The 27,282-nt window shown below is 33.7% G+C and overlaps 4 protein-coding genes and 1 pseudogene across 5 annotated transcripts in view; 2 read left to right on the top strand and 3 right to left on the bottom strand.

The window, feature by feature from the left end:
* Positions 1 to 773: 773 nt before the first annotated feature.
* The window catches only part of LOC121253816 (rust resistance kinase Lr10-like), a 28,344-nt gene continuing 1,835 nt past the window's right edge, over positions 774 to 27,282 (top strand). Inside the window, exons 1-3 of the mRNA XM_041153733.1 lie at positions 774 to 779; positions 10,411 to 10,420; positions 12,302 to 12,307. The gene's annotated coding sequence lies outside the window, so the exon portion shown is untranslated. The remainder of the gene's footprint in view (positions 780 to 10,410; positions 10,421 to 12,301; positions 12,308 to 27,282) is intronic.
* On the bottom strand, positions 4,278 to 7,819 carry LOC121253820 (protein BOBBER 1). Its single transcript, XM_041153738.1, has 6 exons — positions 7,279 to 7,819; positions 6,685 to 6,857; positions 6,517 to 6,565; positions 6,069 to 6,235; positions 4,609 to 4,692; positions 4,278 to 4,514 (listed from the first exon to the last, which is right to left on the bottom strand). Exons 1-6 carry the CDS (start codon positions 7,655 to 7,657, stop codon positions 4,476 to 4,478), a joined length of 891 nt encoding a protein of 296 aa, XP_041009672.1. The 5' UTR covers positions 7,658 to 7,819; the 3' UTR covers positions 4,278 to 4,475.
* LOC121253817 (GDSL esterase/lipase At4g10955-like) lies at positions 12,086 to 16,102 on the top strand. Of its 2 annotated transcripts, none has more exons than XM_041153734.1 (3): positions 12,086 to 12,179; positions 13,811 to 13,923; positions 15,086 to 16,102. In XM_041153734.1, exons 2-3 carry the CDS (start codon positions 13,862 to 13,864, stop codon positions 16,068 to 16,070), a joined length of 1,047 nt encoding a protein of 348 aa, XP_041009668.1. In that variant the 5' UTR covers positions 12,086 to 12,179; positions 13,811 to 13,861; the 3' UTR covers positions 16,071 to 16,102. The 2 variants fall into 2 exon arrangements, with proteins under 2 accessions (XP_041009668.1, XP_041009669.1); XM_041153735.1 differs by having other exon boundaries at positions 12,131 to 12,179; positions 13,823 to 13,923.
* LOC121253819 lies at positions 23,445 to 24,626 on the bottom strand (annotated as a pseudogene).
* On the bottom strand, positions 24,736 to 25,584 carry LOC121253821 (putative RING-H2 finger protein ATL21A). Its single transcript, XM_041153740.1, has one exon. The coding sequence runs from the start codon at positions 25,507 to 25,509 to the stop codon at positions 24,751 to 24,753; it is 759 nt and encodes a 252-aa protein (XP_041009674.1). The 5' UTR covers positions 25,510 to 25,584; the 3' UTR covers positions 24,736 to 24,750.

Raw genomic sequence — 27,282 nt, 5'->3', positions numbered from 1 at the left:
TGCATATATACATGCATGGCATATATATCAGATCTGATGCATGCATGCATCATGTCCACCTGAATTAATTGGCAATATTTATTAATACAGTAAAGATATTTGAAATTATGAATTATGCAACCGTTGTATAATCGTTTTGAAAAAAATAAATAAAATATGAGACTCATATAAAAAAATTATTTTTTTAATAGTAGATTTTATTTTTTTTTCAAAACAATTACGCACTGTTTATATACTTCACGATTGTACGTAAAATTACTCTTATTAATGTCACATTCATGGATGGACCTGCTTTAATTTGGTTTAACATGACTAATTACCAGATGATGAATTGAATTATATATTTATTATATGTTTCATGCTCTAAATTAAGATAGACCTTGTTTGGAAATGTACATCATTAGCCAAAATCTTATTAATTGTCAACATATGGTGTTGTCCTTATTATATGCATTGATCAGTACCGGACCAAGCGTGGGATAAGATATCATTTCACACAATTGTCTTTTGGACGTTTTGAAGGTTACAAATTTCATGTTTAACTCGCTTCTCATAATTATATATAAGAACAGTTGATCATCTATATTTTGCTATTAATTAATTAATTTTGTCATAAAACTTTCTTAGGAAAAAAAAGGGAAAGAACTTTGGAAATTAGGTTAGGTTAGGGTCCCTTATGACTAGTTACTAATTAATCTTCGCATACAAGTGATTCGCAATATATGGTACTACTGCATGCTACTTATATATATATATATATATATATATATATTATATAAGTAGTTTTCTTTTTATTTTCTAAGCAAGCCAATATATATATTGGTTTTAAAAATTGAAAAAATTCACGACTTAATTCATCTCATAAAATCGATTTTATAAGAGAATATTGTTCATTCCTTATAAATATGTCCAATAACTTATCCACAAGCAATATGAAATTATTTTTCAACATCCTTTCTTACGTGTAAGTCAGTATTTTTTTTATTATATATAAGTAATTTTCTTTTTATTTTCTAAACAAGTCAATATATATTGGCTTTAAAAATATATATTTTTGTACTATATAATTTTATAATATTTTTTTTATTTTACATAAACATCTCGTCGGATATAAAAGTTGGCCTCTATAGAAAAATTGCTGCATAACAGAAAAGAAGGAAGGTGCATGCGCACTGTTAAGAACTGCGTTTTGTTAAAAGCTTAAAGACGGAGCGGTAAATTTATACATAAGATCTAAAGTAGCACTGTTTGAGAGGAAGAAATGATCTTTATCCTCTTTAATTATAATATTGACTTAATTATCTTCTAAGAAGTATCAACCCATGAGATGTGCAGTCTGATATCTCAGAGCAGATCCCTATGAATAAAATCTAAAAAGTGTATCAGTCGTATTTGGTAAAAAAAGTGCTTGCTCTTGGTAATCTAAAGACTGTTTTCTTTTTCTTCTGCTTGTTTCATTTTCACAGATAGAGCCGAATGCGACACTAAATGAATTCTAATGCACCAGTGGCTGAAATTGTAGGTTTGGTACTCATCATTATTATCATTCTCGCACATCATATTTATTTTTATTTATTTTAAATTTATTTTAATTTTATTCTTCTGAAACTAATCGAGTTCTCTATTAATTATTCATACACAATATATTTGATAAGAGAAAAAAATAAAAAATTATATATGACGTGTGATGTGGAGATGACGAATAAAGTTAGTTGAAAACAACAAAAATCATGTTACCCCAATAAAATAAGATCTTAGTGCGCATAAGGCTATTCATTATGCACACAGCTTCTAATCCAAAATCTGCCCCAGAAAAATCCTAGAATATGCCCAGCACGTTCCCTATCATATATATGTATGTATATATATATATATATATATATGTATGTATATAGCAGATCAATGATTTCAGGTCACGACTAAGATGATGATGATTGTGGGATGGGATACCTATCCAGATTAGCTTTTCCCCCCCTATTATATCACCTTCTTAATTATAATGATCATAAAACTTGCTTCAAATTCTATAACTATTTTCTTCTATATATATCAATTATAATGAGCAATCCTTTGCTAGAATTGCTAGTGCTGATCTGCAAGATCATCAGTACTCTTTTCGCGGTCAATGTAAAAAATCTTGTATGGGACCAGAAAGAAAGAGCTCTAGCTAGAGCTAGCAATATATTGCAAAATATAATCATATAATAAGAATTTCATATATAGCATATTCAAAGTCCGGCATCACATTATATGATATTTGCAAGTCATGTATTTATTGAAACGCAAAATACATTAATAATTATAATGTATGTGCATGGAAACTTATCGCGTGAAATAATGGACAAACTTGGATATATGATCATATTAAAATATTTGAAACAATCAATCAAGTGTAAGTTTGTTGGAGGTCTCGTTCTGTATAGGATAAGTGTTGGGTCCTTGCAGGCTTTCTGCTGTACATGATCTTTCTTGTATGTTTAATTCCTGTATCTTCCACTTTCTTTCTTTCTTACTTTTGCTTAGTCTGTGTCTGTCTTTCCCCCATTGTCTTACTGGTTTCATTCAAGTGAGGCTACATTGATATGAATTGTCGTCTATGCCAGCTTGTCGTTAACAAGAAAAGGATGGCATTTTCAATATATGAAAACAAAAACCATGTCATCAACACCCGGCCAGCTTGTTTAAATAGTTATCTTATAGACCTCCAAAAGCAGTGTTATGTACAGAAATCTCAAAATGCAACATCAGACGTTTAAGTAAGTGCAGACTACAGTACAAGTTGTGAGTTAGGTCATCCCCTATTTTAAGTCCATCTCTTCGAAGGCTAAAGAAAATATACGTAGGCTCTAGAATAAGGCTGATGCAAAACCGGAGTCATTTTCTTGGCTTTGAGCTAAATGGTATAGACCTGCACCAGAACAAGACAATTGGGGTGTGCCCCAGCTGAACCCACCACCTTTTTATGGAGAAGAGTGTGAGTGAGAGTGACTCAATTGTCATTTGTAGGCACGTGTCAGAGATTGGTTCCATTATGCAGATTAGAAGTGAAAGGTGTTTTTGTCGATTGCAATCTTGTCATTGGGATACCTACTTCAGAGACAGACACCCATGCTACAGTGCCACACAATGGACCATTTTCGGAGACAATATGGGGAAATGATTTTGCATAGTAACATGATGGGTAAATGGCCTATAATATTTTATTTGGTCACCTGCAAATGAACAAAGTGCACTGTCTTTCAGCAGCACCCTAACTTCAGGGCATTGCCAAAGAATATGATGATATTATGATCTTCTGCACAAAAACGCACTAAGGACCGGGATTTTTCAATGCCAAACTCGAACAACTACCCCCACGTTCTTGAATGTTATAAACCTTCTTTTCAAGAAACAGAAAAGGAAATAAGACCAAAATGGAAAAAAAAATGTACATGTTAAAGAACTTACTTCTTCTTCTCCACATATTAGTTATTAATACATTAAAAATCTTAAAATTTAAAATTCAAAATTTGAATTTAAAACAAAAACTAATAAAATACATCTTGTAAGTAAAAATAAAAATACAATTGTAAGTACATATAGTACTACTCTTATACTTTTGGGTCCAAAATGTAAAATGTTTTATATTTATTTGTTATCTTATAATAAGTGTAGAGTTGTCCTAATAATGAATCTGTAGTATCATATTAGTACATAGCTCAGGCCAGATTTTGGCAACATCCATCTTACTCGTAGCTCTAATTACACGATTCTTCCCCTCTTAAAAGCTAATTAAAATTGCTAGAGAAGACTGGTATCCGGAGGCAAGACCGGGCCACTAAAAATCAGGCCCGAGCTTGTCCAAAGTTTGGAAATGAACCCTGTGCCCAATCTTACAAGCCTAATCTTCTAGGCTATCCACAGGCTGAACCGCCATCTTTACGGATCCCATCTTAGTAGCAAGCATCTCTACTTTCGTGTCTTAAAAATCTTAAGGTCTAAACATGAACTCGAACACTTCTACTGTCCGATCAACATCTAAACTTGGCCCTCTCTTTTCAAGTAAATTGATTCATGTGATGACAAATGTTAGTAGGTCTGAATAATTGGCCCTCTTTTTTCCTGTTTTCAATCCACGACCATGAGGCTCAGAATCACAAACTCCAAAGCAAGGCCGTACCAGTTCTAAACTTCCAATACCTCCAATGACTCCACAAACAGAAAGGACATCCTAGGTTGCTCGGTACAATTAAAAAAAAGGGACATCCAAGGCGGCATATGCCAAGAACGGTGGGACGTGCCAAATGAGAAACCGATAAATTATCCCATAATTCACTCTGTACCAATAGAGCAAAGAGAGATCAAATTCCTTTACATCTTGTAAGAAACTATCCGACTCCATGACTTAACCAAAAAAGCACCAACATATAACTGAGAAGAGCAAAAGTAAATTACAGTTCAACAAAAAAAGGGATCAGTAACCGAAACAACCCCATTTATGCTATCTTTGCCCTTGAGAAGTCCATCTCTGGATGCTGCAGCACATCAGATTAGTTATCAGCGCCTCAACAAAGTTACTATTGAGAGGAATTTAACATAACTGAGTATATGCTAGCTTGAAGTATTTACCTCAGCCATGAATTTCTTCAGAATCTCCTGTTTCTGCATTTCATCACTAGTTGGGAGGCCCATAGACTTCTGCCTCTGATCGAACTGGACAAAAAGCACAAGAAAATTCCAGGATCACAAACCAATCATCAAGAGCAAAACATGGACGCCAACCAGATTTTGCAAATGAGGGGCAGAGCATGAAGATAAAAGTGTCTCAATGCAAGAGCAAACAGAGCGCCCAACTTCTGGAGCACCAGAAAATTCCAAGTCTTTACCTCAAGCAAGGGCAGCTAGAGCTAGATTATATGCCACCCTATAATTTGCTTCCCCAAGAAATAGTTCCAGAAACTCTATAAAAAGCCAGATAATAACTTGAGCACCTAGGTTTTCATCGGAACATATTTTATATGATATTCTACATTCCTCAACTCAATGCACCAACAATAATCTGATACCCTCGATAAAAAAACCGGAATCTTTACATAAAAAACCATACCCACTATTACCTGTAAACAACCGAGGCTAGGCCAGAAGATACACTGAACACATTGAATTTCCCTACCCAAGGTACCACCAATTAATTTGATACCTAAATCATTACTCTGTCCAAACGAAATACCACAAATCGAAATTTTTTCAAATACCACAAATCGAAATTGGAAAAAATTAAGTTTTTATAGATTACACATTACTCCCTCAAACTACTACTACTTTTGCCATATGCTTACCAAACTATCAAAGTTGTCACTTTATTCCCAAACTTTGCAATTTACCCCCTTGTTAAGATCTTAGCATTATGATTGATGAAAAATAGGGGACGTGGCACAATAGTAAGAGTTGGATCCATAATTCATTTTTTTTTATGATGGGACATGCGCGCGCGCGTTGGGTGGGGGGGGGGGGGGGTGTGGGGGCCTACCCCATGGCAGAGCCCTTAAGACTCACCCATGGAGCCTAAACCCTTGGGGAGACTAGCACAACAACCCACCTTCATAGCCTCCCACTTAAATCGCGATTTGATCCCAAGGGGAATCAAACCTGTGATATGGGGCTCATGCATACAAGTTTGCCCTTACCACTTGGGCTACCCACGGGTGGGTAGATCCATCAATCATTAACATTAAGATCTTAATAAAGAGTTTATTTTTCATTATTCATAACACTAAGATCTTAACAAAGGGGGTAAATTGCAAAGTCTGCGAATAAAGTGACAACTTTTAACAGTTTTGTGATTTATGTCAAAAGTGGTAGTGTTGTTTTGAGGGGGTTAAGTGTGTTTTTCACAATTTTTTTTTTATTGCAAATTCAATAAAAATACTTATATAGGTATTGAAAAACCAAAATGACTTCATTTAAAACTCCTTTTAGTAACCATCGTTTGAATGACCGACAACAAACATGCCAACACACTTGCAAAAATAAGTAATAAGGAAATGACAGCCAATGGCTAAAGAAGTAATAAAGCATTAATGATTTACCATCATCTTTTCGACAGTCTGCCGTGTCTCTGGATCCAGGTCAGATAACTTGCTGGACTCAGGTTCAACTTTCTGAGTATCGACTTCAGGATCACCTTTCACCACAGATTTCCACCACTCCATTTGGTTGTGCTTGGTCAAAAGGATAGATATGGCATTCTGATCCTCTGTAACACGGGAATTTATTGAGCTACTTGGAAATTTATTTCACGTATGTTAAGCAACAGTAAAAAAGGTAGGACTAAACTCTGTCAAAACACCCCCATGCATGCAAATGATATTATCTTTTTAAACCATTAATTGTCATATTTTTTGTGCTTATACCAAGAAATTCCCACCAGTATCTTGCATTCGTGCATTTACTCAACTTGCAATTATTCTACGTAGACTAATCAAATTAAAATTCTCAACTCGTTCATGCACGTATGTGAATGATAATATACGGTACCTATGCTCCAATAGCAATCATCAGGCTTGATAGGCTGATAAAGCTCCCCCTGCAAGCATTCCAAGTAGATGAGCCAAAGCAAAAATAAGCTGAATGCAGCATATTAGAAAGAAACAGCGTATCCGACAAATGCTAGCACATGAGAGACAAGCCTGCAAGCAGACTTACATCAATTATAGGAGGCTGGCCCTTGAGTCCAACTTTCAGATGGTTCTTCTTTATATCGCACACAATAAATCTTGATTTAGTTCCAGTAGGCACTGGAATATTTACGGTGACCTCCTGCAGGGTTTGTGTCCAGGAGTATTTCTCCAGATCAAGGCCATTGCCACTATTTGGAACTGACGCATTTCAAACATGAAATAAATTAAAAAAAGTTGGATGCACCCATAAAACATTTTTCATGATTATAGGGACGATATGAAGAAGAGATTATTCATCGTGGATAATCCGAATCTGGAATGAACACCACTAAATCAACCTTGCAAAAGAGACAAACCACTTTCAATCACTTAAAATACTTCATTTTGTGACACTCCCATGGCAAGGACAAACAATTTATAATGTAAATAATAGGAAAAACCATTATAAAGGGAAATCCCTGCAATTAGTAAGACACGCATTCCTAATAGTTGCGAGAATTTGTTATATGGGATTAGACGAGTGCAAGAATGCCACATGCTTTCAGCTAGCATTACTTTTTTTTCCCTGGGAATTGTCCTTTACTTAATTGTTAAATCTTGTTTTCAGGAACAACCGTACCTCTTACACCGGTCTTCTCCTCCGTCTTCTCCACCTCCATCGCCTCTACCTTCTCTTCCTTCACTACCTTCTTCTCTCCCTCCCTCTCCACTTCCATCGCCGCCTTCTCCTCTTTTCTCCTCCTCTCCTCCGCCTCTGCCTCCGCCTTCTTCTTCCTCCTCCTCTTCTCCTTAGCCGCCCTTACCGCCGATTCGATCTCCGCCGCTGCCGAGCCCCTATCAAGAAAGTCGCTTTCTTCGGCGAGAAAGTCGAAAAATTTCTCCACAAAACCTAGTGGGCTTGACGGATCCAAGGTCGCACTAAACGATATCGTTCTGGCCGCCGACGAGGAAGGTTTGGCGTTCTCTTGCTCATCTTGGAAATCGGAAATTATTGCCATACTCAAGACTGTACGAGTGCAAGCTAGCGAAAGAACTCGAATGAGTTGAATCGCTCAGAAGTTCGAAGTTAGTCTTTGCTTCGTGACGAGGGTTTAACCTTAGCAGATGGTTCCAGAAACTTTACCAATTTTGCTGAAAACTCCCTCATACGTTTATAAAAATTTCAATGCCTTACCATTTGTTTTTCTTTCTTATTTATTTCTTTTAAAAAACATTACATTTTAACTTTAACTTTAAATAAGTCCAAAATAAATAAATCTTTTTTAAAAAAAATAAAATTGAAGACATAATAATGGATTATTATTATGCCTATAATCATTATTTTTTAGTTATACATTTCATCATGTGTTGGATTTGAAGTATTCTAATAGGCTGAAACTACATGTCAAGCGTTGTAAAAACTTGATAGAGAGTGCATTTGCAGCTATTGGAAAAAGAAGAGTGCGACATTTTGGTCTTTTATATCTAATATTCCCTCTTTCCATAATATCTCATTGCAATGTGATAAATATGAGTCAAGAGTGTATCGGATGTGGAGACTATAAACATTTATATAGTATTTAAATTTCAATGTTGTAAAATAATAGAATTACGTAAATTCTAAATGGGTCTTTGCACATAAATTTAATTTATATCAATTTAATGATCATGATTGAGTATAATCACGTGCTTTTAGAGACGCGTTAACAACTCAATTATGTCACCTTATTGATTATACTTAATAAGTTTTATAGACTGCATCGTAACCTTTAGACGTGGGTTACTTGTGATTTGTCATGAATACTTGATGCAAGGTAAGCCGGAAAATAGTCCCTTTAATACCTTTCGATGGCTAGTTAACAATAGTAAAAATCTTCTTGCCAAGAGCTTGATGCCTGATGGCATATGACCCAATTATCTAAATAAGAAAGGAAAAATTTAATTATAAGCAATTCTGCGCACTAATACATGCACTCATTTAATATGATTGATCAGAAAGTAGATTTTATTAAAAACAATACTAATTTAAATTTAGAATATGAATGCAACAATATTAATATACAAATTGGTATCCAAACTTATTTGTACGTAACAAAACTCAAATAAAAAACTTGGTTTGAAACCTCCCACACCTTTATATATATATATATATATATATATAAATAGTAACCTTTTTCTTCAATCATTGTAACACTACTTATGAAGAATTTGTAAAACCCCATCTCTTTATGGGTCAGTGATTAATGAGAACTTGGTGAATGGATGGCTCTCAAATTGTTTAGAAAGAAATGGCTGAATAGAGAATTAAAGGTTAGAAATAGTTTGAAATTCTCTTGTATCGATCGTCACAAATCAAGAATATTTAAACCAATCAAACCAAGAGTATGAATTATGTCATGCCATAATAAAATGGTTAGTTTTAATGGTATGTTATCCTCTTGGAAATTTGGACCTCTTAAATTCATCTATAGGATTCATCCTTTAGAGAAATATCAAGAAAAATAGAGAAATAATAACAACACAAAAATTTACATAGAAAACTTCCAAAATAGAATAAAAACCGCCAGACGCAAAGAAGAAAATTTACTATGTGAAAATTATTACAATTACACAATTTTTCTCCTCACCCCAAGGACACTCACAAAGCTTCCCCACTAGCAAACTTAAACTCACACCTCTTCCCCTTTTACTAAAAAAGGCCAACAGAAAATTTTTACTAGAGTTACAAGTTACTAGCTAAGCTTATGACTTGGTGCACTTAATCAAGAAGGTTAAGCCTCCTTTTTATAAGCCTTGAACCATGTCCCTTTTTCATTTCCCTCCGATGTGAGATTAGCCAAGGAGCAAAAAAAATCTAACAATCTCTACTTTATGACTTTGGCTGGTCCTACAACCACGCTACATCTTGAAAGATCTTCACAGCTTCCATTATCATTCTCCACCATAAAAGCATACACACTCAGAATAAACTAATTACAAACATTTCACTTCGACCCATGTCGAAAATAACTTTGCTGAAAATTATGGTGTAACTTCTACGTTTGGCTTTCCTGAAAGTTCATCAGCCATCAACATGAATTTCCATCACACACCTTGCATCAATGCCAAACCAATGCCTATGTGCAATCCTGATTGAATCAAAACATCATTGACTTGAATTTGCCACAAGCCAAAATTGATTCCCCATCAAATTTATTCACCTTAAATCTGATCGGATTTGAACTTCTACTTTTTGACATTGTCTCGATGAATTTTACCGTAAAAATGAACAGTACTCAATAAGTAAGTTCCCAAGAAAGATTCTCTTTTCCTAGACATAACTTCAAGGTTCCCAGGAAAGATTGAAAGGTCACAATGGTCTGCTTAAATTCCAATCTCCTAGATAGAACCTCCTTAGACCGTAAGTATCCACACTACCACACCAAAGCTACATCCCACCAAAAGAACCTAGTGGCTCTAATACCACTTGTTGAGAATTTGGACCTCCCAAATTCACCCCACATGATTCACATTTTTTAGGAATATCAAGAAAAATAGAGAAATAATAACAACACAAGAATTTACATTGTAAACTCCCAAAACAGAAGAAAAACCACAAGACCAAGAGAAGAAAATCCACTATGTGAAAAAATATTACAATCACACAATTTTTCTCCTTACCCTAAGGACACCCACAAAACTCCCCTACTAGCAAACTTTAGGTTACATTTGGATGTTGAGCTGGTCTGAGCTGAGTTGAGTTTTATATGAATAGTAGTGAGTTGAGTAGTAGATGGAGTTATGTGTGACCCATCTAAACTGAGTTTAAAGTGTGTTTGGATGTTAAGATGAATTTAATACTTTTTATGGGAAATTGAAAAAGGTTGTGGGTCCCACGTGTAATAAAGTTTTGAGTTGGAATGAGTTTAGTAATTTGAGAGTTGAGTATTTAGATGTTAGACTCAGTTTAAAATTAGACTGAATTCAGCTGAGCTGAATTTGGGAACCAAACGAAGTCTTAACTCACACCTCTTCCCCTTTTACAAAAAAAGGTCAACAAGATAATTTTACTAGAGTCATAAGTCACTAGCTAAGCTTATGACTTGGTGCCCTTTTATATGTCTTGAATCATGCCCTTTCTCATTTCCTACGATGTGGGATTAGTCAAGGAGTTAAAAAACCATACACATCCATATTATTTGTGGAGGTGGTTGTCTCAACTAGGTAGATCGATAACCATTCTTATTTTCTACTAAAGAAAAACCTTGTGGGGCCTCATTCCCGCTGTCGAATACTTCCCTACAACTATTGTAAAGCTATCCATTGAGCTATTCGGTGCGTTACACGTTGTAAGAAGGTATGTGACGATCTCATCACATGTAAGTGACTGCCCTGCAACAGCGAGTTCATCAGCGGATCTTTTAATCTGCATAAAATAGTCAGTAGCAGAAAGAGCACCCTTGCAAGCATTAGCAAGATCAGTGCATAACTAAAGTACATGGGCTCGTGATTGAGAGGAAAAAGATGTTTCAAGTGCTTGCCAGACACTAGTAGAGATAGTGTGAGAGACAACCTGAACCAAGGTTATTTTAGTAATGGTAGAGAAGAGAACAGTAAGGATAATAGTATCTTGTCGAAGCCAATTTTCATAGAGAGGGTTCGGGATAATTGAACTGACATGAGATTCAGGGTTAGTAAAATCAACGTATTTACGAGGGGCTGTGGTGGTGCCATCAAGATATCCGAAGAGACCATGGCCACAGAAGAAAGGAATAAGTTGAGCTTTCCAGACATGGTAATTGCCATGGGAAAGTTTAGTGACATTAAATAGTTGGTGGGGTGATAAGAGAGGGTATACCAGAAGAGGAGTGGTCTAAAATAGTTGAGGAAAGAGAGAACATGGAAAGATGTAGGTTAGTTGGCTAAATCTGATACCATGTAGAAAAATGAGAGAGATTGTACTAAAGTGTATTTCCACTGCTTTGAACGTATACACAGATGAATTTATATACATCACTGGTAAAAATAGAACAACTAACTCACTGTTGTTGTTAGACTATTTATCAAGTATTTAAAATTCAAATACTTGATTTACACAATATGACTATAACATTTAAAAATTCAAATACTTGATTTACAGGATCACTATATCCTACTCGTACGTAATAGGGACCGTTTCAACTAGTCTTGAGTCAATAGGCTTGGAGTCTAGTAATAGTTGGTCTTCAATTCGCATATCTTTATTTTGTGATCGATGAATTTTATTTTTTAGCTGGTCAACAAATTTTAGTAAAAAATTGGTAATTAATATTTCTTAATAAGTCAAGTAACCAACAATTTGTTAATTTCTTTTTCATGGTATAATTTCAAACTTAATTGGAATATATTCCATTGACGAGGTCAGTCAACTAACAACTTGCAATTTCTTTATCATCTCGGAGTTGCGTACGACGTACGTGTTTGATGGTTTTGTACCTATTTATAAGAAGAAGACTATTCGCATTACTTGTGTCATCTTCATCTTCATCTTCTTCTGCTCATTCCAAACATCCAATAACATAGGTAATTTTTGTCACTCAGTGCTTTGCTGCCCGATTTGACTAATTCCTGTTGCTCCCTCGAGTTTATTTGTATGATTTTATTCGATCTTACTGATCATATATTTATACTTGGTATCGAGTAAGTTATAAGTAATTCTGATTATTCTCGTATATATCATGCTCTGCAATTTTGTTGCGAAATGGTTCTCTTCATTCACATATATTCTATAGAATGCAATTCCCTTTTCTTGATAGTATTTTGTGGGATCTAGTTTCTCTAGAATTTTTGTTCGGATTTTATAGCTGTTTAAGTGAATTTCTCGGGTGCCACATATATGACTGTTTAAATGAACTTCTTAGACAATATTATATGCTCAATAATCATGTAAGACTCATTTTATGAATCTATCTCTTTCGTTCTAGGTCTTAGAGTTGAAACGAAACTTCTGCCTCTTTTGTTTTCACAACTCTTCTCATCTCATCATATTATTACAATTTTTTTAAATTTCTACACAAAATAAAATAAACAATTTAACTTTTTCAAATTCTAAAACAAGATCAAATAAACAATTTAACTTTTTCAAACTCTAAAATAAAAATAATATTAAAAAAATATATTTTAATAATATTTTATTCAATTTTTAACTTTAATTTCAACTCATCTCATCTCATTTCATCTCTTGAATAAAAATAAATGAGACAGATCCTATTAGTGAAACACAAAAATGTTCACTTCTCAAAAAAGAGTTTTCTTGCTATATACCTTTTTAAAGAGTTTACTCAACTTCTCTTGTTACATGCAGTACTGGTCTGGCTTGAAAAATATTTTTTCTTGAATTTCAGCTACACATTAATCGTCTATGAGGCTGTAACGAGAAAATATTCATTGCCACCTCCTTCTACCCGTTATTTTCGGGCCATTCTTGGCTATTGAAGTAAAGAAAAATAACTTGGTAAGAATGAATTTTATAAAAGTAAATTTTCAAATTGAAGTAATTTTATATAATAGGTCATATTATTAAATTATTTTTACTATGAAATAGATCTAACGTATTATATGAAGTTACTTAAATTTATAAATTTATTTTTATAAAATCTCTTCATAACTATAACATTTCTCTTAAAAAAAAAAAAAAAAAAAGGAAACAACTCGACAAATCCAAAAGAGGAAGAGGGTTTTAAGTAGCAGAGTTACATGTGCGTAAACAAATGAGTTCTACGCTATTTATTGAGCATCAATATAGATTTTTCCTTTGAGAAATAATAATCAAAAGGTTGAATAGGATATTGATTTATATTAGAGACTAGTGGTTTGTACTTGCTTAATTAATGCTTATATATTTTTATCCAGTTTCTCAATCATATTTATCAAACGGACGGTGCTAATATGCCGTCAAGTCAAGTGTGTATGGTTGGCCACTTTGCCGTGTTCTCTAGTGTATTTATATTTTTTTTCTTTTTCTTTTTTCAAATATTTTTAATTATTTTAAAAAAATATTAATTCAATAACAATTATTTTCTTAACTATTAAAATAAATTTTAAAAAATAAATATATAAACGATCAAATTAAAAGAATAAACTCAAACTATCTAGTATCATTTTCTTTATTAAATTATGTTGAACATCCGTCTTTTGATTCTCCGGCAAGGCAGATTATTTCAGAGGATATCAGAAAGAGAGGAAGTTGAGGGACGCTGGGAACAATGTTTTCTAATAATGAAATTTTCCACGAGACAGGACCTAAACATCTCACAGCTATGGACTGGTAAGACCATATCCTCAAAGAAAACTGATAACTGAATTTGCCACTAAATTACTTTTTTTTTTTTTTTTTTTTTTTTAAAGTTTGAGTACTTTTTATCTTTTTAGAGACTATTGATTCGAGGTTATCTTTATCGCAATGATTAATGGTATGAATTGGCTAAAGTATGAGTTATAATTATTATGAAATTACGGCAAAAACATATCATTTATTTATATATATTTTTAATAAAAATAGACGGTATTCTAATTTTATTAATTTTTTTAATATAAAAAAAAAAAAAAAGAATTTGGTGTTACAAAAATCTCAAACCATTCCTAGGAAAAGCTAAATATGAAGACAAGTTGGTCTCCAAGTGCTCCCCCACATCTAGCAGGGCCCCATCATATCTAGCTGCATTGCGAGAGAGCCACACCACCAATATAATAAGCGCTGGAACTCTATACATGCCCAATAAGTTTAGCTTGTCAGAGTTAGGGAAGAGGGTCCTCCAAAAAACTAAAAACCAATCCTTCCTTCCAACCATGTGCCACATCGGCATGACACCAAAAGCCTTATAGAAGAAACTCCAAACTGAGACAGCTGCAGGACATTCGTCAAAGACATGAGATACTGAATCAATCCCAAATTATGAGCAGCACCTACATTTAGACGCCAATGGAATGCCACATTTTTTTTTAACATTTTCATCAAAGTTGGCTACCCCATTATTCCATAGCTTCCAAAGAAAGACAGGAATTTTTTTGGGAAGCGTATGATTCCAAATAGAAACTTGGAAAAAGGGAAAGCTGGAAAATGGGGCCTGAGCAGATTTTTGTAAAACTGCCCTCAATAGCGTGTTTCCAGACCCGCAAGTCTATGCCAGGTTTGAGCTTAACATTATACCTCACTACCTCTTGAATCACATCTTGATCAAAACAGATTACACTCTCTTTTACAAACATATCAAAGTAAGTAAGTAATGGTCAGTTCCACCATATGAATCTTATCGGTCTTTGACGTAATTTTCTTGTTTCAACAAGTTGATACGTAGCTTCTTGAAATTCTACAATATTAACGATCGAGCAAACCTTTCGCAGCTTTTTCCACAGGATTAGCATCACCTAGATTTTAAAATACTGCTGGAGATTTCAAATGAACATGCCTAGTTTTAATCTTGTTGCAGGAAAAATACAGATTACCAGAGATCCGTCGTTGCCAGCTTAGTTCAAGGAGTATACTCCTTAGAAAGGGACCGCCAGAGGAAGAACCTTGGCAGGTATCGAGAAGGTAATGCTGAACCTTGGTGGACTTCCTTCAATTTCCACCTAGATGAACCTCTCATAGATGGCAAGTGCATATTCGGTGCTATTTATAAATACAATGGGAAATACGCATCAGCTGATTCAGACGTCCCAGAATATGTTATTGCCTTCCGGGGCACACTCCTCATGCCAGAGACAGTGATTAACGACATCACGTTAGACTTCAAATGCTTCCTTAACAAACTTGAAGAGAGCCCTCGCTTTAAACGTGCCCTGTATTATGTTAAGCGTTTTGTTGAGGCGAATGGAGCTCGAAATGTATGGTTGGCTGGACATTCTTTGGGGTCAGCTATAGCATTGCTTGTTGGAAAGAAGATGATTCTCACGATGGAATGGTTTCCTAAAGCTTATCTTTTTAATCCTCCATTCCTATCTTTCCCCATAGAGCTGCTAGAGGACGAGAAAGTGAAGAAAGGAATCCGCTGTGTACACCGTATGGTCAAGGCAGGCCTCATTTCCCTTGCTGCAGAACTTAGTAAGCCTCGAATGGAGGACCATTTTGCTTTGTTATCCAGCTGGACTCCTCACCTGTTTGTGAACCCAGCTGATATTTTTTGTGCAGCATATATTGCCTACTTCGAACGCAAAGTTGGAGCCGGAGAAACCATGACACTAGCAGAAAATAACAGTATGAGGAATCTAGTCAGTCATGTTGTATTTCGGACAGATTTAAAAGATGCAACGCATCTCCTTCCTTCGGCACATCTAATTGTTAATGAGAGTCACCCAAACAAAAAAGCTGCTGATAATTCTTCTTGTTCAGATTTTCTTGAGGCTCATAAAATTTCCCAGTGGTGGCGTCCTGATGTTAGTTGCCAATCAACTCTGTATGATCAATATCGTTAGAGAGTGTTATCAATTGTTGACTGATTTTGTTACTGTCAGTTTGTCAGTTTGTTAGCGAAGAGCTGCTACAGCTCTACCACCTGTCTAAATAGATGTACTAGTCGAATGAATGATATCATCTGATATTCCTTTCTTCCATTTCTTTCTCCTCTGTTGGCGGTTTCTCCATTCTCTCTCCCAACTCCATTTTTGACAAAACCGACTTGGAAAAAGGTTCACCAGAGAGGAAAGTGGTGGTGAAGTTCTTAATCAAACATGATCATCAATCAGTGCCGCCTGTATTGGCGAGTGTGTAAACAGACCCGAAATATTTCCTGACGATATTGGAGTATGCCATATTGTGGTAAAAATCAGGACAACACACATATTCCACAACCTAAATGTTGAAACTAGAGAGAATCTCGGCTGGGCTTAAATGCCCAGTCCCAATGTAATAATAAAGTGGCTTACAAGCTTATACTTTACATTCGTTGGGCTGTTGCATAAAGCTGCTTTCTTTGATACTTTTCTGGGGAGAGTTTGAATGGTTGGCCTCGCCCTTGCTCTAAAAGATTACCACTATCATAAGTGTGGAAATCACGAAACTTTTGTAATAAGAAATATAACCATTTCCTTTCTTATGAAAAGCTTAAGAGCTCTTTACACCTAAAGAAAAGCTTAACAGCTACTTGTGGCAACTAGACCCCTGTTTCATATCCATAGGAATTCGGTAACACATTAGGTTTCAAAAACTTCAATCATGCCGCTCTAAACTTGTTTATTTCCCAGGTGTCTGTCTTCTTTTTTCAAGAAAAAGCCCATGCATCTGAATAATATTGGAGCCTGCATACGTGAGTGATCTCTCTGTATCTCTCAAACTTCAGTCCATAGTCATGAATTTTCTTTTCTGTTTTCTGCATTATTAAGATCATGATATAAGTTTAAACAAAACTCTGAGATAGTGATAGATTTATCTCAATAACTTCAAACATGCTAAACCTGGAGTACTATTCTTACTTTGTTGTTATAAAAAAAAAAAAAACACTATAATATAATATACAACATGTCACATATACTAATGTAAAAATAATGTATTGGTATACACAACTTAGTTCATTGAGTTGTAAATGTGATCCGTAAAGTTTAAGTCGAAATTGGAACAAACATTATAAAGATGACAAGTTTACTAGACTTTGTGAATCAACCTAGTCGAAGTAAAATAATAGAGTTTTGCTATATACAGTCACTTTTACGTACTTTTTGTGCACTCTACTAATATAATTGGTCAGATCAGTTATTTTATATTAAAAAAAAGTGATAAGACAATTAAATTAGTAGAGTACATAAAGAATACGCAAGAGTGATTGCACATAGAATTTTTAAAAATTTAATAACAACTTTGGATAGCATGAAGTTTAGCTTGGTGGCTCTGGAAAGAAACTCAAAGAACTACAATTTAATGTTTCATAATTATCTTCAACCCCAATGTTTAATTGGTCAAAATAGCTTGAGAATAAATTTCATTAGATGTTAAAGGCCCAATATAGATTAACACCTCATCTTAGATTTTATCAATTCTGTTCCTTGTTGATAGCATGTAAAGGCTCTATTCAACCATTTGTCCTTCCAAATGTTGACCTGGTACCATCATCAATTTTTCACATGAAGCCTTCCTCAACCAGAGAAATAGATTGAAAAAGACTTCTCCATAAATACGAAAGCCTTGGACCTAGCCTAGCATGTGAGAGAGATGTGTGAGGGAAATATTTAACTTTTAAGTATTCTACTAAGCAATGAATCAAGATACATTCTCAATCTCTATGTCTGTTTTGTTAAAAGGGCTATATTAAAATTGTGTAAGTCTCTAAATCCCAAGTCTCCACAAGATTTTCCTGCACATAAGGTTTCCCATCCTGCACATAAGGTTTCCCACATGAAAAAATTAATTTGTTAATAATGGATCCCATACTCTTTCAAAGCAATTACGTGGTATTTAAACACTTCACGGTTGTATGTAGAATTACTTTAGGAAAATATATATATATCTAACTCGTACACACACATACATTTATATTTGGCAAAACAAATCCTTTCTATAAGTGTCAATTTCGAAAAGATAGAGAGCTTTTTGTACACATCCTGTAAAATTGAACGAACTAAAACCTTAATCTTTTCTTTTTCAAGATATTTATATGCAAACTACTCTTTTGAGATTTTATTTTGGACAAGTTGGAGAGATAAGTTGTGACCATGATCGTACCTTAGCAGTTGATGATGGCCCATCACTAGCCTAAGACCACCCACCTAAAGAGCGGGGAAAACCTCAAAACATGTTGCTTCTCCCTCACTCTCAAAGCCCAACCCCCAATAATGGGCTTCACTACTCTTTATAGAAAAAAATTGATGGGTTTAGTTACTTAAAAGTATTAAAGTTAAGGGGCCCGAATCCCGTATGATTGTCGTTATCTCTTTCAATTATTTAAATAGACTTACTAATATTTTTTGGATTAAACCTAATTCTGATAGACGCCGACCTTAGTTTTTAAATACAGTTTTATATGTTTACCATATTGAGCAAAGAATAATAAAATAAAAAATTTAAAAATATGTATGAAACATATTAATCTTCCATTAAAATTATTTGTAATAGTCTTGTCATTCATTCTACTCCCAAACACCTCTCTTCTTGTCTCCAATTAGGAAAGTACAATATATATATTTTTTCTAAAATATGATCGCTAAAAAGGAATTTCTTTTAAATAAAAAAACTAAATATTAGAAATTTGCATGAAAACAAGAATAATAGAAAAAGAAAAAAAAATGAGTTTTTAAAATAAGGAAATGAGAATATTTATATAATCAAACCCAATTAGAAGTCCAAATACAAATTAATGCAGCACACAAACGCTTTATCATGATTTCATGTGGGTGAGTGTATGAGCCTTGTGAGACTCTCCTAATTATGATTTAATTATGGTGAACTTTCTGTAATATTAACCATATATAAAAGTTTGAATAAAAGTCATGAGGTCAACGGTCAAGTCGTGCATTGACTTAACAGGAATTTATAAGGCCGTGGGCGTGAAGAAGATGCCAATGACTAGAAAAATCAGCACCAGTAATGAGCATGTTTTCTACGAACCATCCATATCTTGGGAAAATGTTAGGAATTTATAAGAGTAAATTGAATTCGTGGAAAATCAATTTTTATTTGTTTAATTTTATTTTCTTACGCTGTCTTTTCAATATCAAGGGCCCCGTCTTTTATAGTAGTCTAGCCCGTCTTCAACGGGGCATTGATTGTGCGGTCTATCACTTACAATTTATTTTATCTACCAGATTTCTACGTTATTGGGGTAGAAAAAAATGAAAAAAAAATTCACACTGCTTTGATTCTTATTTAAATGAAAACATATAAAATATATTCCGATTATTAAAATATCTACAACTCGGATTACTACAACATGTCTACCACTTGTAATTATATCAATTAAATTTCTGCATTATTGCGTATAATTTTTTTTTTATTGACAAAAAATAAAAATATATTCCATGCGCCACGATCGAGAGGATCTTCGCCAATAATGTAGATTGAGATTATAAAAAAAAGTCATGATGTTGTGGTCAAGTCATTAAATTTGAAATGTCATGCACTGATTAATTAAGCAGAAGATAGACACGAAGAAGATGTCTATTGACTTGACCCATCGATATCTAGGAAATCTCTTAAAAACTGTTGCGATTTATAGAGGTGTGTAAACAAATTGAATTCATACATAGTTAGACTTTATAAAGAGTGGTGGATGATTTAATTTTATTCAAACACGACTTGAGTTTACTATCGAGTTACATTTTATATTTAGAAATATTTTGTTAATTATTTCTTGTTGTTTGCAATCCCTAAAAGAAAAGTAACGTGGGGGTAACATTATCCCTGCTGTATATCATTCATAACCCTATAATTAAAAACATCATCCAAGAGTTTGAAATCCTCAAAAAAGTAAAAAGAAAAAAAAAAAAAAAAAAGAATTTTTACTTTATACAATCTTCTCTATATAATAAGTTATTTTTGTGTAGGTTACATATCCTATCAATTGTCAAAATCCGCATCGGCCACTGCTGCGTATGAATATTTCATGATGCTCATATAATATATTTTTTTAAACCTGGCCAATCGATTTATTTATATATTTTTAGCAATGATGCTATTAATATTCATTTCTTGAAACAGAAATAAACATTACTTTATAATTTCCTGATCAATATTCTCAAAATAATTATTGAAAGTTGAATCCGATATATATAAATAGAACTGTATTGAACTTATAAAATAAATCTCGATTCCGGTCTAATAAACTAATTTGCTATATATGTCTATTGGCCAATTACGTACCGTGAATACAATTAATACTGATGAAGTGTTGGGTACGTAATTAATAGTGTTGGTGGTGAATGAATTCGTGGAAATCAATTATTATTTGTTTAATTCTATTTTCTTGACGCTGTCTTTTCAATATCAAGGGACCCCGTCTTCTATATAGCGGTCCAACCTTTTTAATGAGATATTGATTATACGGTCTACCACTTACAGTTAATTACATCTGTCAGATTTTTACGTTATTGGGTAGAAAAAATGAAAAAAATGAAAAAATAGATTCACACTGCTTTTCTTTCTATTTAAATGAAAACATATAAAATATATCCTGATTACTGCAATATCTACTGCTCGGATTGCTACAACGTGTCTACAATTACATCAATCAAATTTTTGCACTATTGCATATAATTTTTTTTTAATTGATAGTACAAAGATATTCCATGCTTTACGATTGAGAGGACCTCCGTCAATAATACAGATTAAGATTATTGATCTAATTCAAAATGAAAGAAAAGTTATGACGTACGTTGATGGTCACGTTATTAAATTTGCAAGATCTTGCACTGATTAATTAAGCGGGCGGTGGATGTGAAAAAGATATCTATTAACTTGAAAAATCAGTAATGAAGTATGTTTTCTATGACCAATCGATATGATCGTGAAAATCATTTAGAAACTGTTGGGATTTATAAAGGTGTGTAAAAATATTAAATTCGAATGTACATGGTTAGAATTTAAGACCGGAGCATGATCTAATTTTATTCAAACACGACTTGAGTACTTTACCATCGAGTTACATTTTATATTTAGGAATAATTTGTTTATTTCTTCTTGTACGTTTGGAGTCCCTAAAAGAAAAGTACCACTTGGTAACATTCATAACCTTATAAAAACATCACTCAAGCGTTTGAAATAAAAAAAAAAAAGTAGAAAATAAAAAAAATAAAAAAAGATCTTTTACTTTATATAATATTTTCTACGTAATAAGCCATTTTTGTGAAGACTAATCGAAATCCTTCTCTGCTACTATCGTGGATGAATGTTGTTTCATGATGCTCATATAATTTTATTATGTCATATTAATTATATTTTGTTTTCAAATTTTATACCAGCTTACGTATCAACATTATTACCTAACTACTAGTATTTTGCGTGAGCACGAAATTAATATATATATATATATATATATATATATATATATATATATTACGTATGGCCCAGGGAAGTTGCAAGTGAATAGCACTGAAACTTCATGGAAAATCGATTGCAATTATAAGCTGGACTACGTACATAAGTATTAACTTACCAAGCACAGTATGATATATGGTTGCCACGTGATTTGACTGATCTGAACCTTCCAACTTGCACAACAATGTGAATGGTTTAACATGATTTGACTCAGAGTCTTTTAAATTATCATGTGATTAATTTGATCCTTCCTTCATGTATTATTGTGGTTGGAGTTATACTAAATGAATGAAGTACTCACTCCATATATATAATAGATTATCTTTTAAATTTAATTGCACGTAGTCTTGTAATATTAAAATTTATTTTTAATACAGTGACATATTTACATTGGTTGATTATGAAATAAATTGTAAAAGAGAACAGAAATGTAAATTGTAAAGTAAACCCCCTGGTTCCAACTGGGGTGATGCATGGAGGCCACCAAGTAGGAGATCTTATTTCACGATGGCATGGCTATGGATTGGAGATATCCTCTTTGTTGTGGCAGTGCAATACATGACACTTGATTTTAAAGAGTTGGAATCAGAGGCAAGGTGGCGAAGGCTTTCTTAGCATAAGGATATTTTTTCACCATTTGCATTACAATAACTTTGTGCGTTTTCTTCTTTTTTATAAAAAGAAAGTGAAAGATATAGATAAGGTTTACAATTAGTCCACAACTTTTGATTAATTCTTTTAACCAATTCGTTCTATGTTTTGATTAATTCCTTGAAGGATGCGAGCTCTACTCTTGAAGATTTATTAGTTCACAATTGAACAAAGTGAAAACTAGCTTGAAATTCTTATCGTAATATTAATATGAATTGAACTAGGCTTATTCAAGTACATGGCATGCATTATGAGAAGTTTTAATACTCGCATAAAAGTATCTGTTAAGAATCAAACATGAGGGATTTAGAAGATAGAAAATCGTAGACGTTTGTTCCCTCAAGTCAGATTTGAGCCATAACTTAAACTCCATCTTCACCTGATAATTTAATTAATGAATCCTTAGATGGTTAATAATAATAGTACTATAAATTAAAAAGTGAATTCATAATTGGATACGAACTCAGAACTTGCAAACAACTAATTAGAATCATTGAGTCACCGCCATTAATGATTAATGGATCATGCCTTATGCATTATAACTATACAATACAAATGGGAATCTTGGTAGACATCACTAAGGCAGTGTGTCTACCATATGGGTACTAGTCAATATTGATTAGCTCCTAATTCCGAATTACCAAATTTTATTTGAAATAAGAAAAAATTTAATTGTAAGCGATTTTGCACACTAATATGCACACTCATTCATTATGATTGGTCAGAAAGTAGATTTTATTAAAAACAGTACTAATTTGAATTTAGAATATAAAGGCAACAATATTAGTACGCAGATTGGTACGCAAACTTTCTTGTACATAACAAAACTCTTGAAACAAATATGATCATATCAAATTCATATATAAGAAGCAACCCTGAATTCTTTTTTGATCATTCCAACATCGAAAGTAATAATGTTCAACTACAACATGATTTCAAAATCTTCAAAACAAACTCCTAACACTTAGGGTACGTTTGGTTACTAAACTACTCTCAACTAATCTCAACTCATCATTACAATTTTTTAAAATTTCAATATAAAATATAATAAAAATTTCAACTTTTTTAAAATTTAAAATAATAATAATATTAAAAAATAATATTCTAACAATATTTTATCATCTCAACTCAACTCAACTCAACTCAACTCAACTCACTTTAACATCCAAACATACTCTTAATCTAATTCTTGGATAACGTCCAATTCTTGGCCTAAATGAGTCATAGGTTTCCGTGCATGGATTCTCGTAGGGCCTGGGGAGGCAAAAGGATTAGGGGGCATAATTAATTTATCTCATTCTTCTTCCAACATTTGAACCACAAGTTTCATAGAAGGACGATCCATTGGGTGCCATTGGATGCACCGAAGTCCCACGATTGCAAGTTTTTTTTGCAATTTTCATATCTCCATCATTCTCGATAAAAACTCGCAACTCTTCTTTTTGTTCTAAGAGATTGTAGAACCATTCTGGAAAGTAAACTTGGCTAGCATTTTCCGCCGTCATGTCAACACTTCTCCTCCCTCCAACAATTTCAAGCAGCAACATTCCAAAACTATAAACATCTGCTTTATAAGACACAGTCCCAAAGTTTCTAGAGAATACTTCAGGTGCGATGTAACCCATGGTCCCCCTGCCTGTGGTCATAGATACTGCACTTTGATCCTTGGAACACAACTTTGCAAGACCAAAATCAAAAATTTTTGGAATAAAGTTTTGGTCTAGCAAAACGTTATGAGGTTTGATATCAAAATGGAGGATTCTTTGATCACATCCTTGGTGAAGATATTCGATTCCTTTTGCCACACCGAGAGAAATATCATGCAGTCTCTCCCAACCAAGAAAATGGCTCTTTGAATTCTCTGAAAATATGAACTTTTCTAATGAATAATTTGAAAAGAACTCATAAACTAGTGCTCCTCTAAATCCATCAGCACAAAATCCAACCAAGCGAACCACATTGACATGATGGATTTTACCCATTATTCCAACTTCATTTATGAATTCTTCTCCATTTCCTTTGGAACTGTTCAAGATCTTCATGTCAACGTGGATTTCATTAGAAAATTTTCCTCTGAACACTGTTCCATAGGCTCCTTCGCCCAATTTCTCGGTAAACTGATTTGTAATCCTTTTAAGATCAGCGTACAAGTATCTCGTGGGCTTGTAGCTTCTATAATCGTCCAAGAAATTTTCAATCTTCTTCTGATATTCTTTTTCTGCTTTGTCATGACTATAGACGCGATAAAGTGCGAAGGCAAGCATAAGTAAAAGAGTTGGACCTAAAATGGCACCTGCATATATATCAAATATTCACCAAGTCAAGAGCTCACGTCTTCCCCGATTAATTAGTACGTACGTCGGAAAACTTTCTAATATAAAAAGCCAAGGGATAACTAACTTACCAGTGGTCACTAATTTGGTTGATGCACTTGTAAAATATTAATTTGACATATATAATCATCAGAAGATCATCTATTACAAGCTAAGCCTGCAAAATTGTTAAGAAATTGGTGGTAATTGTATAGAAGATGATATCTTTTTTGTGTTTGGGGAAGCACTGAGTTTTTGACTCGGTACTACTGCTATTAATATTCATTGATCTACAATTCATGCCTTCCAGTTCACATTTTCTGCAAGCTGGTCTAGACCAGTTCAAATAAAGGATATGATCAGGAAAATATACAATAGGATGTGAAATTGATCTAACACTATACGTCTTTCTACAAGGTAGTGTGGGCAACTGGTTGATGTCGGCATCAGTACGCAAGGCATAAACTTGGTGGCTATAGCTAGGGTCATTAAGACAAGAAATCGCACGCGGATGACTCTGTTCTTCTCCTTTACTACTATGGGAACAATTGAAAAAGGCAAAGTCATCAAGCTGGTATTGATATATTCCTGTGAATTGGGAAGGTGAGGAAAATAAATTGAGTCGCCGGATCCCTTTTTGAAAGCAACGATCAGGATGATATACTTGAATTTCCTGAGATTTGTAGTCAATCTTTTTGACAAAAAGCTTGATTGAAATTGGCAGCTCGAGCACTATATCGTGTGTATCGGAGCAGGACAAATTAAACCCAGGAAAGCCACAGTAGTCCGGGTGGCGGTCTTTGAGTCGGAAAGAAAATCGGATGGCTGGGCCGTGACCGCCACACCGAAATGAATCAGCACAATCATCATTTTGGGCTCGGACGGGGTGTAAGATGAAAACCACAAACAAGAAGAAATATGACTTTGCCATTCTTATTACGATCGAGCAAATACTTGTCTGATCTGTTTTCTCAGCCTCTCGGGATGAAAAGGAAAACTATCATACAGTCTCAAATTTATTGACGCAATGATCCGAAAAAATATAAATAAATGTAATCTAACTAATTTCAAAATATAAATAAATGTAATCCAACTAATTTCAAAATATAAAAATTGGCCTAAAAATGAAAATTAAGGATAGTAAAAATGTTTTATATCATTATTATAATTTTTTTAAATTTTTACATAAAATATAATAAACATAAATATATTTTTTAAATTTTCAAATAATAATAATATTCTTTTCAACATTTAATTTTTATTTCATATCAACTCACTGTGTAAATAACGCATAATAATTAATTAGCAACGTGTGACGTAGCTGCTTACGCCAAACTAATTTCTGAAACAAACAACTTCTATAATATTGTTTGTTCACAGTTGTGGAAGCTATGCGCTATACTCTCTCTCTCTTTCTCTCTCTCAGAATGAAGACAGGTGTACTGTCCCTTCCTGCAGAACTCATGGCCCTTATCGTTCTAGTTGTGCTACTTTTTTATCAAACTTGCAGTGCTAAGGATTCAAATCAGGACTGTGTTCCTTCTTCCTGCGGCAATATCTCCAACATAAGCTCTCCATTTCGATTGGAAGACGATCCTCCAAACTGCGACAACCCAAGGTTTGCCCTGTCATGTGATCAGGACAACCAAACTGTGTTATACTTGCTATCCGTAGAACACTACGTACAGGAAATCAATTACACTTTCCAAACAATCAGAGTTGTAGACTCAGGTATTCAGAATGGTAATTACTCCTACATCCCTGATTTTTATGGTAGTTTGGCCAATACTCCATATCCTTGGCAGTACGAAGAAACCATGACGTTGTTGAACTGTGAAAAGCGAGTGAATTCCCCATGGTAATTACTCCTACATCCCTGATTTTTATGGTAGTTTGGCCAATACTCCATATCCTTGGCCAATACTCGTTAGACTGCACTTTTAGAGAGAGAATCATACGGCATACGGCATAAAGGTCAAGCAACACCATACGGCATACAGTGACACATAAAAATCAACTTTACCTGATCATTCATTGGTCTCTGATCGATATTGCATCAAATTATTAATTACTAGTTTCAGCACTCGGACAAGATGAAACTTTAAGGACAGTTACTAATTGAACGATATAACAAATAGTACCGTTACTATCGGTAGGATGGCAATTTGCTCTAAGCATTAACTATAATATTTTCGTTTTGATAAAATTTTGAGTTTTAATTAAGATAAATAATATTTGCAGTCATAAAATGTGTAAGTTTCGTGCACTCGTTTGAAGAAATTGGGTAAGTCTAGGACCTATATAAAAAAATTATTTTTTAACTGGCCGGATCCATTTTTTTTCAAAAAGAATGTGCAAGACTTGCACACTTTAAAATTATATTTAGCATTACTTATTAATTAATTATGAATTTCCAAATGTTGATGATGATATTATTCTTTTCTTCTGCAAAGCAGGATGTCTAGTTGATTCTCGTATTGAAGGTTATTTAAATGGATATAATAAAGGCGAGGTTTCTATGATATAAATGTTATAATTATATAAATTATATGATCAAATTCACACCACTTAATCGTTTAGGTTTTTTGACATGGTAACTTAGTAGACTTCAAATGCAAACTCGATATTTCAATCATTTCATTTTACATAGCATGGTAACTTATTTATATGGTTGGAAACTTGTTTATTCCATTTTCTAAGGCCA

This window comes from Juglans microcarpa x Juglans regia, chromosome 3D (assembly GCF_004785595.1).
Source record: "Juglans microcarpa x Juglans regia isolate MS1-56 chromosome 3D, Jm3101_v1.0, whole genome shotgun sequence".
Classification (NCBI taxonomy): domain Eukaryota; kingdom Viridiplantae; phylum Streptophyta; class Magnoliopsida; order Fagales; family Juglandaceae; genus Juglans; species Juglans microcarpa x Juglans regia.
This window is presented reverse-complemented; position numbering and strand designations above follow the sequence as displayed.

What these genes read in the sequence shown, in the direction of transcription:
- LOC121253820 (XM_041153738.1), bottom strand. Translation starts at nt 7,657, where the DNA reads ATGGCAATAATTTCCGATTTCCAAGATGAGCAAGAGAACGCCAAACCT. An exon ending in TGATTGCTATTGGAGCATAG is followed by an intron (nt 6,236 to 6,516) that starts GTACCGTATATT and finishes CCCGTGTTACAG; the next exon opens with AGGATCAGAATGCCATATCT. An exon ending in TGAAGAAATTCATGGCTGAG is followed by an intron (nt 4,515 to 4,608) that starts GTAAATACTTCA and finishes GATGTGCTGCAG; the next exon opens with CATCCAGAGATGGACTTCTC.
- LOC121253817 (XM_041153734.1), top strand. Translation starts at nt 13,862, where the DNA reads ATGTTTTCTAATAATGAAATTTTCCACGAGACAGGACCTAAACATCTC. An exon ending in CATCTCACAGCTATGGACTG is followed by an intron (nt 13,924 to 15,085) that starts GTAAGACCATAT and finishes ATCTTGTTGCAG; the next exon opens with GAAAAATACAGATTACCAGA.
- LOC121253821 (XM_041153740.1), bottom strand. Translation starts at nt 25,509, where the DNA reads ATGGCAAAGTCATATTTCTTCTTGTTTGTGGTTTTCATCTTACACCCC.